Source organism: Nelumbo lutea, chromosome 5, assembly GCF_056320005.1.
Source record: "Nelumbo lutea isolate HS-2025 chromosome 5, American lotus-T2T, whole genome shotgun sequence".
NCBI classification, from domain to species: Eukaryota; Viridiplantae; Streptophyta; class Magnoliopsida; order Proteales; family Nelumbonaceae; genus Nelumbo; species Nelumbo lutea.
Window position 1 is genome coordinate 26,830,038 of NC_142688.1, and position 19,557 is coordinate 26,849,594.

At 39.8% G+C, this 19,557-nt stretch overlaps 1 protein-coding gene and 2 pseudogenes across 3 annotated transcripts; all 3 read left to right on the forward strand.

Annotated features, from left to right (window-relative positions):
* Positions 1–2,290: 2,290 nt before the first annotated feature.
* LOC148851214 (putative TPR repeat-containing protein At1g05150 pseudogene) lies at positions 2,291–6,112 on the forward strand (annotated as a pseudogene). 2 transcript variants are annotated; one of them, XR_016099924.1, is made up of 2 exons: positions 2,291–2,545; positions 2,716–6,112. The product of XR_016099924.1 is annotated as a putative TPR repeat-containing protein At1g05150 pseudogene, transcript variant X1 (transcript). The 2 variants fall into 2 exon arrangements; XR_016099925.1 differs by having other exon boundaries at positions 2,427–2,620.
* Positions 6,113–8,275: 2,163 nt separating this feature from the next.
* Positions 8,276–13,971, forward strand: LOC148851215 (aspartic proteinase NANA, chloroplast-like; annotated as a pseudogene).
* On the forward strand, positions 13,958–18,900 carry LOC148851216 (protein FAR1-RELATED SEQUENCE 5-like). Its single transcript, XM_088942673.1, has 4 exons — positions 13,958–14,116; positions 14,198–14,274; positions 14,355–14,451; positions 15,807–18,900. Exon 4 carries the CDS (start codon positions 15,810–15,812, stop codon positions 18,138–18,140), a length of 2,331 nt encoding a protein of 776 aa, XP_088798799.1. The 5' UTR covers positions 13,958–14,116; positions 14,198–14,274; positions 14,355–14,451; positions 15,807–15,809; the 3' UTR covers positions 18,141–18,900.
* The last annotated feature ends 657 nt before the right edge of the window (positions 18,901–19,557 follow it).

Here is a 19,557-nt window from a genome sequence, read left to right on the forward strand (position 1 = left end):
GTCTATGATATTTAACATAGATTGGAACGGATCCATATCACTAGAATAGTTTGGGGAGGTACTCAGAAGTCTGGGGGACAATAAATGTTTGGTCGCAGATTATAAGAAGATCATTTGTGGGGTCGATTCCAATGGAGATGGGTTGGTAAATTTTGAAGAGTTCAAGAGTATGATGATGGACACGCGCTCTCCTGGTTCATCATCTCCAAAAGCATCATCACTTCAAACATTATTGAGGACATCATAAATCCCGAACTCATAAATAGTAATTTCTTAGGTTGTCAACGTATTAGGCGTGGGGTACCTACCTCCCTTCCAACGTCTCGAGCTCGTGTGTCCCTTCACCAAGCACTTGTCATACTCTATAAGGACTTTCCCAATTCGGTCCCAACTTACCTAGATCGGTCTCAAGCACCATAACTTTCTAATGTCCAAGATTGTCAAATCGGAAGTAGCGTCTCCCTACTCGGGCATTATAATACCAGGCTACTAGCTTTTGGTAAGCCGCAGTTCGGATATATGTATGGGCTGTTATGATTAGGGTGATTAGGAGTTCTTAATAAGATAGAATTTGTTATGTTAGGATAGAGTTTGAGATGGATTAAGATAGACTACATAGTGTCCTACATAGAGTCTAAGAGTTTGAGTTTGAATATGTTTGATATCTGTTTCAATCTATAAATATGATGTAATTCTAACAGTCATTAATGCAATTTTTCTAGTTTTCCTTGTCTTATATCATGGTATGAGAGCCAAATGTTTGAAATAGAGGCCTCCCACCATGCTTCCTATGTCTCTAGCGGGTGGCCAGAATCGTAGCCACCCACCTGGTCCTCGCTATTTATTGTTTAATTTAGATTTCCACTTATATCTCTTTTTTATAGTCAACTTTAGTTTAGCTTTTACTTGGGTTTGATAATGGAAAACTTGGGAAACCCAACGATGGAAGAATAGTTGTAAAAGATGGCGAAGGTGGTTGATTTGGACGGCAATGGGTTTATTGACTCAAACATGAACAAGGTTGATTTGGAAAAGGTTGTAGAGGATCTGAAGCACGTGTCTATGTTATTTAACGTAGATGGGAATGGGTCCATATCACTAGAAGAGTTGGAGGCGGTGTTCAGAAGTTGCCTGATAGTTACAGAGGGCACCTCGAGTTGGATGGCAGGTTGCTCTTTCCCTCAATGACTTGCATGTTGTTTTCGTTGGCATTAACATTGCTTGAGGATGTCGTTGATGATGCATGCTTTGGTTGCTCCTAGTTGGAAGGCAGTTCGAACATCGGTTTAACACATCAGTGTAGGCACTCTGATGCTTAAGTATGATAATATGAGAGCCAAATCACGCATACCTTGTGAGGTTAGAGCTGATGCTCGTATTTAAGCGAGTTGTCATAGGTCTCACGAAACATATCCGAGTTCTCCAGCCCGCGTAACCAAGAGTCCGTTTTGCACCTGGATCTAGACTTTGTGTGAGCTGATAAGGCTTATCGAGTCCGTCCGATCCAGGCGGGATAAGGATACAACTCGCTAACATGCAGTGTGATCCGAAGAAATCAAAGACGGTTGGCTAGTTTCTTAATGGAGGTGACCGAGGTGCCCAATCTGACCTATCATGCTGAGGTGTTCAAAAATGCTAAGTTGTCATTTAATTATCTCTCTCCACATATCCGCATATTAACAAGTCATGCCAAATTACCCCTCATCAATTCCAAACACCCTCAATATATAAAGAATAAGGGGCAAAATTAGTTAATTTCCTAAACCATTAAGGCACTTTAAGAAATTTGCTCAAGGCATTTGTATTAACGGGTGTTTAACGATACATACTATATTGCACATTTTGAAAGTTTAAGAAAAAAAATGACACTAAACCCAAAGTAATTATTTGGAAAATTTCCCAAAACGGGGGAAGAGAATCCGAATGTATCAGTCTATACACGTTATAAATTTATATTCACACGTTGACAGAAAGAAACATTGCTGACGTGGCATATCACAGGTCACGAGTAAATACGGGGAATTACGATTCTGATATCATCATCGGGAGATGTTTTCAATACACAGCGGATATGTGATATGAGAACCGTTCCCCCGTAGTACAAATGAAGTGGTCCCACGTTCCAAGCTCCTTTCGCTTGTGCTAGGCTGGCTCTTGACTGCTTTTGCTTTGCCAGAGAGGTTGTAAAAAAGAAAGCCTAATGCCCAAAAAAGCAAAAAAGCTAAAAAAAAGTTCATCAATTGTGTATGTGTGTCATTGATAAAAGTAGATGCATCTAATATGCGGAACTGGATCTGCTACTCTCATTTAGGCGCCGGAACAACTTCCATCAATAATAACTTTATAATTACGGGAGATGTTCCTAATGAATGATAGGATATGCGTGTGAGGCGCCCTATATGAGCAACTATTCCGAAATACGTGCCATCGGAATGGATACGGTATGGTCAAGCAGAGATGATCTTACTCCTTCACGGAGACAAAGCCGAAAAAGCTTATGGTGTCACGGTCATTATAATCATAGAAGCCACCTCCATTAGTTCAGGTTCTGTTTAACCTTTTTTTGGCAAGTAGACTTCCGTTGATGATGTTCAGGCTTTGAATTTGAATCCATGGAAATGTAATATGTGAGATGAGTATTGAGTCGCAAACAGTTTATTTCTGTAATACAACTTTACCAGCCTCATTCGATTGCTTTCTTCTTGATCACATCAGGTTATATTTCCACGTAGCGGACTACAGAAGAAGAATGATCATCGTCTATACCTGCCTGGACTGGAATCTGGAGTCTGCACCAAGAATGGAGAATGCACATAAGATTTACTGCTTTGTTGACGATCCATGCAGTGACTTGTGACAACAGAGCCCGGCTCCGGCAGGGCTGCTGGCAAGGCAGAGAGTAGATGGGCAGGCCCAGCCAACCAAACACTTGAGCCCCACGAGACGAGAGAAGCAGCAGGAGCAGGAGCTTCCTCGTCATCCCAGCCCCACCACACCCAAATTCACCAGTGACCCCTTCTGCTGTTCCTTTAATCTTCCTCCTTCACGCCTGCACAGAAGGACAGAGCCTCTCAAAAGAAGAAGAAAAAAAAAAGAGAAAGCAAAGCCGTCGCCATTCATCCTCCTCACCTCTTCTTTTTCTCCTCTTCACGGATCCATTTCGAATTGAAACTTGAACCCCCCCCCCCACCCCCCCCCCCCCCACCCCCCCCGGAAAGAAAACTGACGACACTAATAACATATTAGAGCATATTAGAGAGAGTATCAAATCGGTTTTGGATTTCTGACGCTGAAAGAGAAGTCCATTAAGCTTTTCTCCTTTAGATCAAGACCCATAAAGCTTTCTCATCTTATTTGTCTTTCTTCATCTTCTCTTCGCTGTTATTCTCAAGAAAACAAAGCAGAGAGCTCCAACCAATAGGAACAAAAACACCTAAAAATGGATTCAAGGGGTACCAGAGCAGAGAAGGTTAAAAGAATTTTCCAGCAATTCGACATGAATAAAGACGGATATCTCAGTAGGCAAGAAATGTCGTTTCTCGTCGTCGCAGTAAACCCTAGGGTTAAGTTCAGCGACGATCAGATCAACGCAATCCTTGACGAGGTCTTCAAAACCTACGGGGACTTCATTAACGGCGAAAAGGGTCTCTCCTATGAAGGTCTTCTTCGGACCTACGACGATGGTGCTGGTGATGTTGATCGCGACTTTGATGCCCTGGGTTTGGACCTCAATAATGACGTTGGTAAAGCTTCCCGGGCTTCTGAGGCCTCTTCCTCTTCAATTGCCGATGAGCGGATGGTGGAGTCAAACAATAAGCAAAGGACTGCTGCATGGGCAACGTCTCCAAATCACGGAATCATCTTTGATTATACTTGGAAGATTGTCGATGATTTGGAGACTCTGATAAAAAGGTTGAAAGCGAAGCAGGCCAAGGATGGGAAGATGAAGGGGGAGAATTCTGATGTATGCTCCGACCCCGGTTGGTCTAGGGAATTGGGACCCTCTTCGGAGCTTTCGGAGAAGAAAGTCTCGTGGGATGAGTCTGGGCACGATTATGCTGCATTCGCTAGGGAATTGGCGACCTTGAGAAGCAAAGCGGATGGGGCCAGGTCGAGGGAAGAAGCTTTCGACAGGCACATGGCGATAGGTCGGGTCCTCTACGAGCACCAGCTGTTTAAGGAGTCTTTGGTAGATTTCAAGCGGGCTTGCGAGCTTCAACCGACTGATGTGAAGCCGCATTTCAGGGCTGGGAATTGTCTCTATGCTACTGGCAGGTATGGGGAGGCCAAAGAGGAATTCTTGTTGGCTCTTGATGCTGCCGAAGTGGGTGGAAACCAATGGGCTAACCTTCTCCCTCAAATTCATGTTAATCTAGGAATTTGTCTCGAGGGGGAAGGCATGGTTTTAAGTGCTTGCGAGCATTATAGAGAGGCTGCCATTCTTTGTCCGACACATTTTAGAGCTCTGAAGCTTTTGGGTAGTGCGCTTTTTGGGGTAGGAGAGCATAGGGCCGCTGAGAAGGCATTGGAAGAGGCTATATTCTTGAAACCAGATTATGCTGATGCACATTGCGATCTGGGTTCTGCATTGCATGCGATGGGAGAGGATGAGAAAGCAATTCAGGAGTTTCAAAAGGCCATTGATTTGAAACCAGGGCATTTGGATGCTCTGTACAATTTGGGTGGGCTTTATATGGATATGGGCAGGTTCCACAGGGCCTCGGAGATGTATACCAGGGTACTAGCTGTATGGCCTAACCATTGGCAGGCGCAGCTCAACAAAGCTGTATCCTTATTGGGGGCTGGAGAGGCTGAGGAAGCCAAGAAAGCCCTAAAGGAGGCTTTCAAGATGACTAACAGGGTTGAATTGCACGATGCAATTGCTCATTTGAAGCAGCTGCAAAAAAAGAAGCTGAAGGGCAATGGGGGTGCTGAAGGAGAGGGTACTTTTCTTGTTGTGGAACCATCAAAATTTAAGGGAGTAGGCCAGAAGACTACGCTGAGGCAGGACTTGGCCAATGCTCTTGAAATCAGGGCTTTCCAAAGGCTCACCAGGTTGATTCGTTGCAATGTGGATAATCTGAAGAAGGAAATGAATGAACCAGAGGTACCAATATCCTATTCTGGTGGTGGTGCTCCTGAAAAGTCCATCCGCAAAGCTGCACTGGAGGGGATTCTTCGCAAATTGCTTAATTTTCTGAAGCCAGAGACTTTCCAAGGATCTGTAAAAGCCATCAATGAGAGGGTTCTGTCTGTCATGGATGTTTCAGGCTCAGGTAGGGTCGATTTGGGTATTTTCTATGCTGTGCTTGCTCCCATTTGTAGTGGTCCTCCTGACAAGCGTAAACGGGTTGTATTTGATGCACTTTTATGGCGACCAGTGAATGAAGGTAGTGCTCAGATTAAGAAAGCTGATGCTATGAGATATATCAAGTTGTTGAGGGCCATCTATATACCATCCCATGGGGTCAGTGAAATGCTGGAAATCCATGGAGAAGCAGATGTTTCAATGATCTCTTTTCCTGAGTTCCTTCAGATGTTTGATGATCCAGAATGGGGTTTTGGAATCATGGCCACTCTGGTGAAGCTTGAAAATGGTGACAGGACCCGCCATGGTCACCATACATGCACTGTTTGCCGATACCCCATTATTGGCTCCCGCTTCAAGGAAATGAAATTGTGTTTCAACCTCTGTAATGAATGCTACAGTGAAGGAAAGGTTCCATCATCCTTAAAGCAGGAAGAATACAGATTTAAAGAGTATGGAAGTGAGTCTGAAGCCACAAGAGATAAGTGCTTGTTCTTTAGTTTGCATTCCAAAAGCTCCTCCAGAAATGATTCATAGCTAGTCTGTATGAAGTGATTGAAAACTTTGATATCCCACAAAACTGCTGTAATTGTTCAGTGTGAAATATAGGTTATAGATGTGTTTTATCATCAGCTTGTGCCCATGTATAATAAATATCCTTTGAAGCAGCAGCTCAGAATTCTCTCTGAAGTAATTATTTATTTTGTCCTTTTTTCTTTTATTTTGTCCACGGTTAAGTGTAAGAAAAAAATCATTCATGTGTATACTATTTTTCTATAATTCCATAATTGGGGTCTTGTTCCATTCTGAGACTCTGGTGCTTCTATTTTTTTTTTTCTAATCACTGGTATATCCACCTTAAGGATTTGAAAATAAAATTGGCATAGTGCAAAGTAGCAGGCAATGGAATCAATTAAGTGACTGCTCAGAGGAAAACACACTAACAATGCATGATGCGCTTTTTAACCAAATGTGGTCAAGTGGAGAAGTAAAAATAGATGTGACAGATACTGCTGAAGACAAAGTTAATTTAATCTATCCACATTGTTTTTGAGTGACTTGGGCTATTTGGTATGGAAATATAGTTTCTGAGGCTGATCAACAGTATTATTTGCCTCTAATTTTGCAAGGTCATTGATTTCCCACAAACCTTTGACATGTGAAAGCAAAGTTTTGAATCACTATAAATTCACTATACTAAGCAGTGAGTGTATGCTGTTTGAAAAACTTACAAGCTCCATATTATCTGATATTATTGATTTTATGATTAATAATGAAATTAAGAACATAAGATTAGGAACATCTGGCTCCAATTTCATGGCACTACTATTACTGACCTATGAGATTCAACTCTACTGTCATGAAATAATTCCAATACTACAGGTATATTACATGGGAAATTATAAATCACAATATTATATCACGAGTAAGTAAACTTGAGAAGAATATGCCTTTAAATTTCAATAACCTCATAGCTGATTACTCAGAAACTCAATTTCTTCCTATTTCTAGATGATTCATTGAGAGTTCAAACTTGCTGCCTTTTGAGCTCTAATATCAGGTGAACCCAACAACAACCTGAGGACCCACTAAACATTTACCACACTTCCAGTTCCAGCTGGGGAAACACCAACCCAGCTACATTGTTCTTAATGCTTGGCGTATTCAAATTAAAATCAGTATACCATAGAAAACAGAATATATTGAAATGCTTATAGAGCAAACTAATTCATAATAGGCATACAAAGATCCAAAGGAAGCTAGTTTTTTTGTATTAGTTTTAGTATGATAGAGTGACGTGAATTATTCAATTTTGTAGCATGGAGTTCATTTTTTTCCTATGAGTATCCATTTGATCTTTCAGGCTGATTCCTCTCATTCTCTGTTAAAGAATTCTAGCCATGAGGTGTCAACTATCACTCTTAATCAGCAAGAGTGAAAATGGAGATGGGTGGTTGGATTACTTTATTACAAAATTTTGATGGTTTCAGACATGACTTCTGTACTGTTACAGGCATCTTACAACATTGTCAATTATGTACCCATAACATGTCTTGGACTCATTTTAAAACTTCCTGCATGGTAGGTCTTTTCTTTTCCCTTACTGGGTTGAGCAATTTGGAAGAAGTTGTCTGTTCTGCTTTTGCCATAATACACATTTGGATGGTTTTTTTTTTTTTTTTCTTTTTTTGGGTGGAAGGGAGAGCTGTCTAGGAAATGAAACTAAGGTCATGTTTAGTTGCCTAGGAAATAAAGGAAAAATTGTGAATCTAGAAAAAAGTTTTCTACAGAAAATTAATTTGAGGTTGTTTGATTGGCCAAGAAAGCTTGCAGGCCAGTCTCATGTTCTCTGACTGGGGGAATAAGTTTTCCCAAGTTTCAGAACTGGGGGAATAAGTTTTCCCAAGTTTCAGTACTGGGGGAATAAGTTTTCCCAAGTTTCAGTTTAAGTTTTCTTGCCCAAACCAATATCAGAGAATACAAGTGGTACATTTTCTAAATTACAGTTACAATTCATTGATTGCAAATCAGGTGCATCCAACATCACTAAAAGGAGTACTGGAACTCCTCCTGGTTGTGAAATTTAAGAAAAGATTCCTTTTGATTTCTTTCCTTGTCCTCCCTTTTTTGTTTCTCATGCAGGTTGGGCAAAATGGAGGGGTGCATCTGGACTTTTGTGTGGTAAGAGAATACCACTTAGATTAGGACTTTTGTGTGATAAGAGAATACTGCTTAAAAATTCTACAAAACAGTTGTAAGGCCAGCTATGTTGTATGGAGGAGAGTGTTGAGCAGTCAAGAAACAACATGTTTATAAAATGAGAGATAGGGGTAGAACAAAAAGGACATGGGTAGTAGTAAGAAATGATTTAATCACTAATAATTAACAAGTGGATATATGGCTTTAAATGGAATGGATTGGCAAAACAGGATTCATGTAGTGGACCCCATAGAGTTGCGATAAGGCATGGATGATGATCATGGTGATACAGTCAAACACTGTTTTAATAATCTGGTTGAAAGTTTCTTTTTTCCTATGAATAGTTCCTCATACATGATACATGTTTGGACATCAGGTCATTTGTATCATCCTGGTTTAATTTTGGCAGGAGCGGTTGGATTTCAGGCTTCTGCTTCCCAGTCCCTCTGAACTTGTGCCATGTGTGACATGGATGGAGAATGGGGTATTGGCCTTCTGAATTTTTGGTATCCTTCAATATGCAATTATGCGGGCTAATTTGTGCAGCTGGGATGTCTGAACATTGTTCCGTTTTTTCTTTTCCTGTTTTTTGGGGGTGGGGGAGGGGGCATGGTTGATATCATTGGGCAACATCAACCAAGAGTCCTTGCTCCTAGTCAATTGAGTACTTAAATATTTTTGTTTGTTGCAAAATTCAATGGTATTTAGGAGCTTATCTAATATAACCTATCAAGGGAAAAAAGCGCTTTGTTGTAGGCACCATAATTGTAGTTTGTGATTTGAAATCATTATCTTCTAAAGCTCTTTGATAAATGAGAGTGGATGATATGCTTGTTGAAGCAACTTATAGAAACATGGGACTGTCTTGTTTCTTGCATGCCATATGAAGGGTCACTTCCTAGTGATCTAGTGTTCAATGGTACATTAGGAAAGTAGATTGAAAACCATATAAGAAAGGAATAAGGATGATCATGGAGACACAATCCATGACAATGTGTGCGGTTGTGAGAGCCTTCAATGTCTTAAATGTTTTGGGTTGGTCACGTGGCAGTATTGGAATGTGATGAAAGAGATACAAGAGCTGGGGAGGGGAAGAACTGAGTGATGATCAAGTGTAATTTAATGGTAAAGTGAACAAACTTGGGTTAGACAGCAAGGGCTAGCCTAAATGTGTCTTGGGGGTGCATGGCACTACTCCCTCTTGTACTATATCATTCTTTAATTCTTTAAGTGCAATCTGAGATGTTACCAATAAAAAAACTGTTTGGGATGACACTCTGTGACGTAGAGTGGGGTAGGGATCCTACTAATTTAAGATATTTTGGTGGGCTTTGTGGGGTGGAGAGAGAGAGAGAGAGGAACAACCAGAATGCACTATACCAAACTTTACTTCATCAAATCAACTCTCCATAATTGCAATTGCAATGACTATTTATAGATTCATGAAACTCAGAAGTCCCTTTACAAATTCTAATCTGGACTAGAAAACGGATCCAGAACAAATTTTAATTGCTTTAATGCTACATCACTTTGTTTATAGGAGCAAATTAGCTGATTTTCTTGGTGTATTTAGGCCATATTATCGAGGGGGATTCTTAAAAACTCAAATCCTCTCATTATTACATGGACCCTTATTTTTCTCCTTAGATTTCAGGGACCTTTGGTAGAAGGTGATTTAAAGGCAATGCTGAGTTGGATGCCCTCACGTCCAATCTGAATAGTTTGTTCATATGGATCTCTAGATTTGTAAATACAGCAGAAAATGTCTAGCAAGAGAGGGAGGTTGGAGCGGCTGTGTTATGGGTCTAACAACTTGGTTAGTTAGCATACCTCATTTAAGAGAGAGCATTGTTTTTTCCCTTGTTTTTGCTTGTCAGTGATTCTTACTTGTTCCTTCTTGATTAGCATCCAGATGTGGGGGTCCAGCTTTATTCTCTTTTCTATTCATCATGAACAAAATCTCTTTGATCATGTTAATGATAATAATAAAAAAAATTGAGGCAGATACAAGTCACATGGTAATTTGGTTCTGATGTTGGAAGTGATTGGACATACATGACAATTTTTTGCCAAAGTAGGCTTGGTGCTGTCATGCTGTGACTTGAAAGTTGCTCAAGGAATTCATGGATGGATGTTTGAAGTTCATTGGAGGGAAAGTTCCTCATAGCTTAGCTTGAAGAGCACGTTGGATAGAAACTGATGGAGGAATTGCATCAGACTCATGTCACGCCTGCTCCTTTTTTACTCTTGCATTGACTTTCAGCAAGAACTATAACATCACTGACATAGTTGTTTCTACATATGTATATTCTTACCAACTGGGCTTCATGAATTGTTTTTTAGCATTTATTAATTCTTACTTTTTTACCTTAAATTATATTTTCTTCTATGAATAGAATGACTACAAGATTCTTGAATAATGAGATCTTCCATTTTCCATTTTTTTCCCTTTTAATAGTAGATACAGAATAATTGATATTCTCACGCTTCAATTACCATTATGTGATATAAGCAGATAGGTCAAATAATCAGATTACCTAGAGTCACAAGGTTTGAGTGAGTTCGACCATGGATAAGGCTGCTTCCCCTTTAACTGGGATATACTTGAGTTGACATCAGGCAAGATATGTAGAATAAGAGAAAGAATAGCTAGCTAAACATCAAGCAAGCTGAAAGTTTTGAATCAAAAGCCATCTGTTGTGGTTTTTATACAACCAAGCCATTCGTTCTGTACATTCATCGTTATGAACTTTACATTTTTATTCATATATATTCTTAGTTATATCCATTCAGTTTGCAGTTTCGTGCCTGGAACAGTCACCATATTTTGATACCTACAGCTACAGGGAGGTGATGAAAGTATCTTTTGCTTCTGGAGAGTCAATGATGTTGTATTTCGTTGATGCTCGTTGGAGTGTGCCCCCCATGACCATGACTGGAGTTCTTACCAACTGTTGAGCGTGGGAAACGCATCATTTTGTTTTGTTGAGTGTTGAGTGATCAATACGTTTTCTTTTATCTTTGTTCCTCATGTACATCTCAACCGCTTGCATAAATCAATAATCATACACATCATTCAACTGATGCATGTATCCATGCTATGGGCCTGCTCGCCATTCCCTCTAAACAGGGGAGAAAAACATATGGGCTTCTATGCAGTGTGTAGTCTTCGTTCTAACAGAGAAGTCTCCGTCACTTGTGACTTGTCACTGATTTTTTTTTTTGATAATTAAAAATGCACATTAACAAAGAAAGAAAAATACAAATATAAGGTTCAAGCTGAATTCGCTTCAGTGAGGGCAAAGTCCGTTCAAGCAGCCTATATAGCCTTGCATTGAGAATATCTCCCTGCTTATATGCTTTATTTCATGGGGAGATATTTCCTTGTAAAAGACTGTTGGAATGGTGTGGGCACAGGCTTGCCCTGAGGGAAGCCGGTTCAAGCTAGACCGGCGGCTTATGCCACCAGTAACAACTAACAAGCATCATTTAGCGCTAAGACATGAGCTGCTTTAGTCAACGATCTAGATTTATATACAAATTTTATTTTACCAAACTGAAAGTCTTAACTAAAGACAATCCTATTTATATTTCTAGCAAATTTCCAGGGTTAGTAAAGTTTCACTCCCTTGAAGAGTCTTAATCGCTATCTATGAGTCTACGTAAACCACTACAGAGTACAGAATTCCATCCTTGGGCCTTTGCAAAAGAAATAGCCTTGAAATAAGTTCCCAGTTCAGATTCAATAGGCTCCTGAACACAACCCAAATTTCCCCTGCAGCCAAAAGAAAATAATATACAGATACAGAAGCCATAAGCGATTTTCCTATCAGGGGGCAAACTGCAATTTAATGAAAAAATAAGACTGCAAACTGATTAAAACATTTTAGTGCATGTCAAACTAAGGCTTAAGTGAATATAAAACCGGTTTAACTGACACTCTTAAGAGAGATAACATCAGAATTTTGCAAAATGTTAGGATCGATGGTAAGGTCAGCCTAGTTAGACTTAGAGGGACACCGAGATCCCTGATTATTTTATTTCCGTGTCGCACTCCAACCTCACTAATTTAATTCTACTTGAATCTCTTCTCTTCGGTCTCACCGGACCCAAATATCAATTAACACCAGTCGCTTGTGACTAGTGAGTCTGGTGGGTTGATATTCGTGTGCTTTGTTTTTGTATTTTGTTTCGTATTTCTCCACTTGCCAATCGTTATCTTATCTTGGGTTTGTCAGAACCTCAACAAACACTCTTCTCCAAAGTTGTATAGAAATGGTTTTGGGGTTGCCATTGCTTGGTTTAGGAATGATTTGAGGATAAAAGACAATGAGGGCTTATGTTCCTCAAAGATTGTCATGACCCAAGATCCTTGAATATCTAAGGACTGGATCTGGTTAAGTGGCTGCCTCTTGTTCTTCTTCAGTTTTACGACCCATCTTTTTCCTTAAAAAAAAAAAAAAAAAAAACTCCTCGGTACTGTAATAAAACCTTGGTGCGTTGGGCCAGCCTCTACTTGAATACTACCAGGACCTCATTCAACAAATTTAACTTGCATTTCTTGAGTTTGGACTTCAATGCCTAAAATAACAGTTTATCAATACGTCTTTGCATGATATCATAAACTTTCTCAATTCAGTAATATCAACTACTATTGCACCTTGTGTCATCCTTGGTCCGATTCATTGTTAGATTAATTCAATTATTGGGTCACCGCCTCCTCTCACCTCAGTTACACCATCAACAGTTTTCCATTCATCCGACTGAGAGAGGAGTGAAAGTGGTAGACATTAACGAAAGAAACTCCGAGGGACGAACAAAAAAAACGAAGACCGTCTCTTTGCAATGTAAGCTTTTGGGACTCGGGTTCGAGTCCGGCAACGGAATTATTATTTATTATAAGCTTAATAATCTTTTCTTCTTCTCCTAAAAAAAGAGAAAAAAAGAAACAAACAAGAATCAATTCATTAATGTGTAAGAACTCTGTTGAATCTAGCCGAACATTGAGAACATCTCCCATGGGTGTTATATGAATATCAAAACCCCTAACCAGTAGCCACCACCTCTAGTACGGCAGCAAATGGCCCTTCCACAGAAGTAGCGATGCTAGCAATGGCCCCTTTTGTGAACTGTTCATTGTCCTCAATCTTGAGAAGAAGAGCAGAGCGACGGTGATAAATACCCCTGCTCCTTCCGATTTGAGCAATGGGCACTCGCCCTGCCAAATTTGTTGCTTCAACTTTGAATCAGGATACAGGAGGGAAGCTCCGGCCAATACAGATAGCTATCTCGTCTGGGTCAAGTGCTCTGCTTATCGGAACTGTACTAAACACACTCCAGGCTCGGCCTTTCTGACCCGCCATTCGACGACATTTGCTCTGATTCATTGTTATGACCTAGCGTGTCAACTCGTCCCTCACCCTGTTAAACACCAGCCCGCTGCAACCATACTCTCCATCACAATACTTGCCGCTACGATTACTCCTACGCAGATGAGTCTAGAATAAGTGGGTTTTCTCCAAGGAGACGGTGACGTTGAACACGAGCTTTGGACGAGTTGCTCGACTGAAAAAGCTCGCTTTTGGTTGTGGATTTCACCTCTCTGGTCCGAGTGTTTCAGGTGCAAGCTTCAATAGCGCCGATGGAGTTATGGGACTTGGGCGAGGGCCCACCTCCTTCTCCTCCCAAGTGGGTAAGCGGTTCGGCTACAAGTTCTCTTACTGTCTCATGGATTATACGATATCTCCGCCTCCGACGAGCTATCTCTTGATCGGAGAAACGCAACCCATTACGAGGAAGCAAATGATGAGCTTCACTCCATTACATACAAGCGTTTTCTCTCTCTCGTGGCTTCAGTCCAGGCATCCACAGTGAGGGATGCGCCACGTGTCCTCCAATTCGTGTAAACGGTTGAAGCATGCGAGGATGCTTCACGGCGTTGGTTAAGCCAAACCTATTTTCGAATACCCTCCTCTCCTCTCCTTGAATGTCGCACACGACACACTCGTTCTCTTCTCTCTCTCTCTCTCCCCTCATTCACCCGCCGGCGACTTAACATCTATTACCACTGGCGACAAATAACCATCACCGGCGGACGGATCAACCTCAGTTATTATCTTCTGTGCATCTCTTTTTCTTTGCATATCTTCTTCTTACATGAAAACTAACCCTAATCGTTTTGGATGGCAGCCATCCACCCGACGGCGATTTAACAATCATTACCGCTGGCGACAAAAAGCCATCACCGGCGGCGGGATCAACCTCAGGTATTGTCTTCTTTGCATCTCTTATTCTTCCATGAAAACTAACCTTAATCGTTTTGGAGTCTAATCGTTTTGGATGGCAGCCATCCACCCGGCGGCGACTTAACAAACATTTCTTTGCATCTCTTCTTCTTCCATGAAAAGAGGGGTTTATTCCATTTAATTTAACATCAGTTTCAGGTGAGTTTTTTGTCTTTGTTATTATTATTTTTTTAATGTACAAAATGGATAGATCTTTGTTTTTTGTCTTTTTTTAATGTACAAAATGGATAGGATTTCTTGCTGGCCCCTCCAACAACAGAAAAGATGGGTTTATTCCATTTACCTTAGTTTTTCTAGTTTTGTAATTTACCATCAGCAATTTTTTAAATTCTTTGTAGGATTTTATGTCCAATGGTTTAGGGTAGAATGTAGAATAGATTACAGCTATTATTAGTGCAGAAATGTGTTCAAGGCCATCTGATGTATATGTAGCTAATCTGAACCCATTATGATAATGTGAATGTCCAAACCTAGGTAATCTCATAGTAAAATATATATATATATATATATATATATATATATATATATATATATATATATATATATATATATATATATATATATATATATATATATATATATAGATTCTCTGGGCTTCTTATTTGGGGTATCTTTTCCTGCTGCATCTTGCTTGTTGAGTGCTAGGTGCCAACGGCTTTTTTTTTCCTGATTTCAACTTGAAGCGTCATTGGGATGCTACAAGAAGTAAACAAGTGTGTCTTGCCTTAACTGGGGAGGGATTTGTTTTCTATAGGGTATCTTGCCTGAAAAGGCAGAGATTCCTATTCCATAAAAAAGCCTTATACTCTATTTTTATTTAATAAAAGAAAAGCTATTCTGCACGGTTGCAATGTTTTTTTCTTCAAATCTTATTCTTATTTTATTTTAGAGGAACAATTTATTCTGTCTTGCAGGGGTTCCACCCCATTGTTTCCTTGCTGTTTGGTGCCTATACTGCATTTGAAACAGGGTAGTTAGATTATCAATATCCTTTCTTTAAGAAGGAATCTATGATCAAAGAAAAATACAGATCTTCTTGTGTCCTTTACTTGGAGGAAAAAATCCTTGCTCCCCCTAGAAAACAGTAAAGAACCTTTGCAAGATTATCAACAATCAAATTAGCATACATTGGAACAGACTAGAAAAGAAGTTCAATCTGGATCCAATAATCTTGCATCTTTTATACTATGGACATTATCCATGGGGCCATAGGACAAGTCCCTAATTATAAAAAAACGTCCACATGATCTGCTGAGAACTAAGCTACATTTCTGCAAATCATCATTATAGCCTTCTGCAAGTTTGTTCCAATCAACTAATTGTTGTCCTCTAAGAAACATGCTTAATCATGGATTTTTTCTTCACCTGTCCCTATTAATAAGCAAAAGGAAACTAGAGTTCTGCAACTTTGATTTTCAAAGGTTGATTTTTATTTCTCTATCACTTTTTGTTGTTTCGTTTAATAATTGGTTAAAATTTGATGTGTGAAACAGTAAATGGATGGTATCCCCCACTCCATGCAGAAACTAAACTTTGAATTGGATGAAGGCATAAGTGGAAAAGCAAACCCTTCACTCAACACCACATTTGCGCCGAATGATGTACAACCTTCTCTTGACATAAGTGGACCATCCAATCGGAATGATGATTTGCCTACATCTAAAGAAACTGTAGGCATTGATACAAGCATACAAAATAAGGTTAGAGAAAAATTAAGTCTCATTCCTGAAAAGTGGACACCAAAAATTGGTATGATATTTCCAACAGTGGTGGAGGCATATGACTTTTATAATGCATATGCTGGAAAAGTGGGATTCAGCATTCGGAAAGCAAGTAGGTCATTATGCAAACGGTCCAATCAAGTAAGATATAGTAAGTTTTGTTGTTCCAGAGAAGGAAAGCGTAAGGCAAATGGATCTTTGAATGCCAAGATTCATCGACCAGAAACAAGATGTGGTTGTATGGCAGCTATGACGATAAGTCGTGTGAAGGATGGTTATCGTGTCATTGGTTTCAATGAGACTCACAACCATATGTTTGCGACCCCTATGAAATCACATATGTTGAGATCACAAAGAAGGGTTAATGACATGCAAGCTAAAATGGCAAATGATGTGGGAATAGCTCCAAAAGCAATTATGGAAAGAGAAGTTGATGGTCATGAAAATGTTGGGTTTACTTCAGTTGATTTAAAGAATTGTTTGCATTCACACCGAACTCGGAATATGGAGAAGGGGGAAGCAAGTGGTATTTTACAGTATTTTGAAGACAGACAATCTCAGGATCCATCATTTGTCTATGCAATACAACTTGACCAAGCTGAGTTAGTCACAAATATGTTTTGGGCAGATGCACAAATGATAGTGGATTATTTTCATTTTGGTGATGTGGTAAGTTTTGACACGACATATAGAACAAACAAGGAGAATAGGCCACTTGCGGTTTTTGTGGGAGTAAATAATTATAGACAAACAATAATTTTTGGTGCTGCATTATTATATGATGAAACAATGGCTTCATTTGTATGGCTATTTGAGGTGTTTCTCAAAACAATGGGAGGAAAACAACCTCTGACAATTCTCACTGATGATGATGCAGCTATAGAAAAAGCAATTAATTTGGTAATACCTAAATCACATCATCGGTTATGTGTTTGGCACATGTTCCAAAATGCTGCAAAACACCTTGGCGGTGTATTTGAGAAGTTCAAGTTATTCTCACAAGATTTTAAAAGATGCGTGTACGAGTATGATGATGTTGATGAATTTGAAAGTGCATGGAAGAACATGATTGATAAATATAGACTTCAGGAGAATGAATGGTTGCAAAAATTGTACAATAAAAGGCACAAATGGGCTTTAGTGTATGGACGACAAACATTTTCTGCCGGCGTGAGCATAACACAGAGAAGTGAGAGTTTGAATAACTGTCTGAAGAAATACCTCAATATTAAGCATGACTTGTCAAGGTTCCTTCAACACTTCGAGAGGGTAGTTGCTGATAAACAATATGAGGAGTTAAAAGCTGAATTTGCAGCAACACAAAGCACTCCATTCATGGTAGCAAATATGGCAATTTTAGATTTTGCTTCTCGTGTGTACACACCACCTATTTTTTCCATATTCCAGAATGAGGTATTGCAACAGTTAAATTGTAGGATTGAAGATGAGTGTGTTGTGTCTGAAACATCAATTGAATATACAATTCATTTGTATGGTGTGAACCGTCAATATAAGGTCACTTTTGATCCAAGAAACAATTCGGTCAATTGCAGTTGTAGGAACTTCGAGTTTGTTGGAATCTTGTGCAGGCATGCTTTGAAAATACTTGAATATAGACATGTAGAGGTTTTGCCCTCATGCCATGTATTGAGGAGGTGGACTATCAACGCAAAAAAATCTGGGAGTGAAGCATCACATGGACATTTGGACCAAGCTAGAAAAATGGCAACCCACAAGAAAGAGCTATTTCATTTGTTCACCCAGATAGTTAATCAAGCTGCACCTAATGATGATGCTTACAAGATAGCTATGCAATTAGGAGAAAAGATTTTAGAAGAAGTGACAATGTGTTTAAAACAAGCAACCACTAAGCAATCATTTGTGGCATTTGATGGCATCAAAGTTGATGGGTCTCCTTACATAGATGATGGCACACAAGTTGAAACCAATGACACACAAATGGATGCTTGTGGCACACAAGGTGAAAAAGATATCAATTGCAACCTGAGGGTGACTCGGTATTCTCCCCACCAGCAAGGAACTACTTCATCGGCGTTGAGTGCCTGGCTATGCAACCTGTCACCACCCCGTCGTGCTTCTCAATAATAGAGAATTTAATGCAACGAGGGTTTTTGTTTGAGTTCGACAGGGACAGGTGGCAGTTGGGTTTTTTTTCGCCCTACCATAAGTGTAAGGCGAGTTCAGTGGAGTGCAAGGTGCCTGGGTTTATAGTCTCACTATCGGTGGAGCTGTGATCAGCTTCCTCCTTGAAAAGGAAAAATTGCAGATTAGTACCCTATATTTTGGGCTTAGTCTCACTTTGGTCCTCAATCTTCAAAATGTGTCAATTTAGCTACCTACCATTAACTAGCTATTAAATGGCATTTGAAAAAATACAAATGCCTTTTGGGTATCATGTAATTTTCTTTACCAACCATCCAAATACCCTTTGGTCTCTTCTTCTCTCTTCTCTCTTTCTCCATCTCTGTTTTTCAACTAATATTGAATATGCCAGGCCCTACAAACTAAAAAGTGGCGGTGCTTTCAAGAAGGGCTTGAAGAACAAGTAGACAGCGACTGTAAAGGATTTTCTGCTTCAATTGTGGTTGCTGTTATTTTTGCCGCAGTCAAACAAGATTCTATTTGACAGTAATAGAAGGCAATATACAGGGTGCAAAATTATATTGTTGATAAAATCCTAGTTCCAAGATAAATGCACTTCGGGATTTCACAATTATGTGAGTTGAATTTCTGTTATTAAAGAATCTATAGATAACTCAAGATGTATTAGAAAGCACTCTAGATGAATTTACTTGTGTCATTGACGGGTTGTCAGTATAATCCTAGAGCTCACATGTTTTTCATATTTGTGGCTTTATGCTCTTGAATTTGTTAATGTCATCTGATTGATCTCTTCGAGCAGAATTTTCCCCAGTCCAAAAATCAACGTTTCGAAGAGGACTAAAAAACGTTGACAGAGGTGACCCACCTGATGACATGAAAGACACTTGGCAAGCTGTTGAAAATCGCCTCCAACAAATATGGAGGAAGATCAGCAGGGCAGCCCTCCAGCTTCTCCCATTCAATTTCAGATCTTGTACCATTATCAACTGCACTCCTCCCCTGTTTTTCATATTTATGCACTCCGTGGACTGGACTGTAAATTGATCTCCGGCTATTAGAGGCTTCTCCATGTCTTCTGCAGTTCTATAAAATATGTCCCAACACACGTGTTCTTTACGAAGAACTCAGACCCTTATAATCCACAGAAAATTCACCATTTCTTCCATTGGGAAAAACAACAAGAACACAGTCAACACAATCAGGGTGTTCGAATTCAATCTCGGGCATCTTACCCTTCACCGGACGAGACGGAATTTTGATGGGAGAAAAACTCCAATCCCATAAGTTTCTCCAGATCAGAATAACCCAACCCATTGAGGAGCTTCACACCCCATCTAAACCCACCTGCGGCCATGGCGATTGGCGATAACAGCAATCACATGGCTCACATCATGGTTAC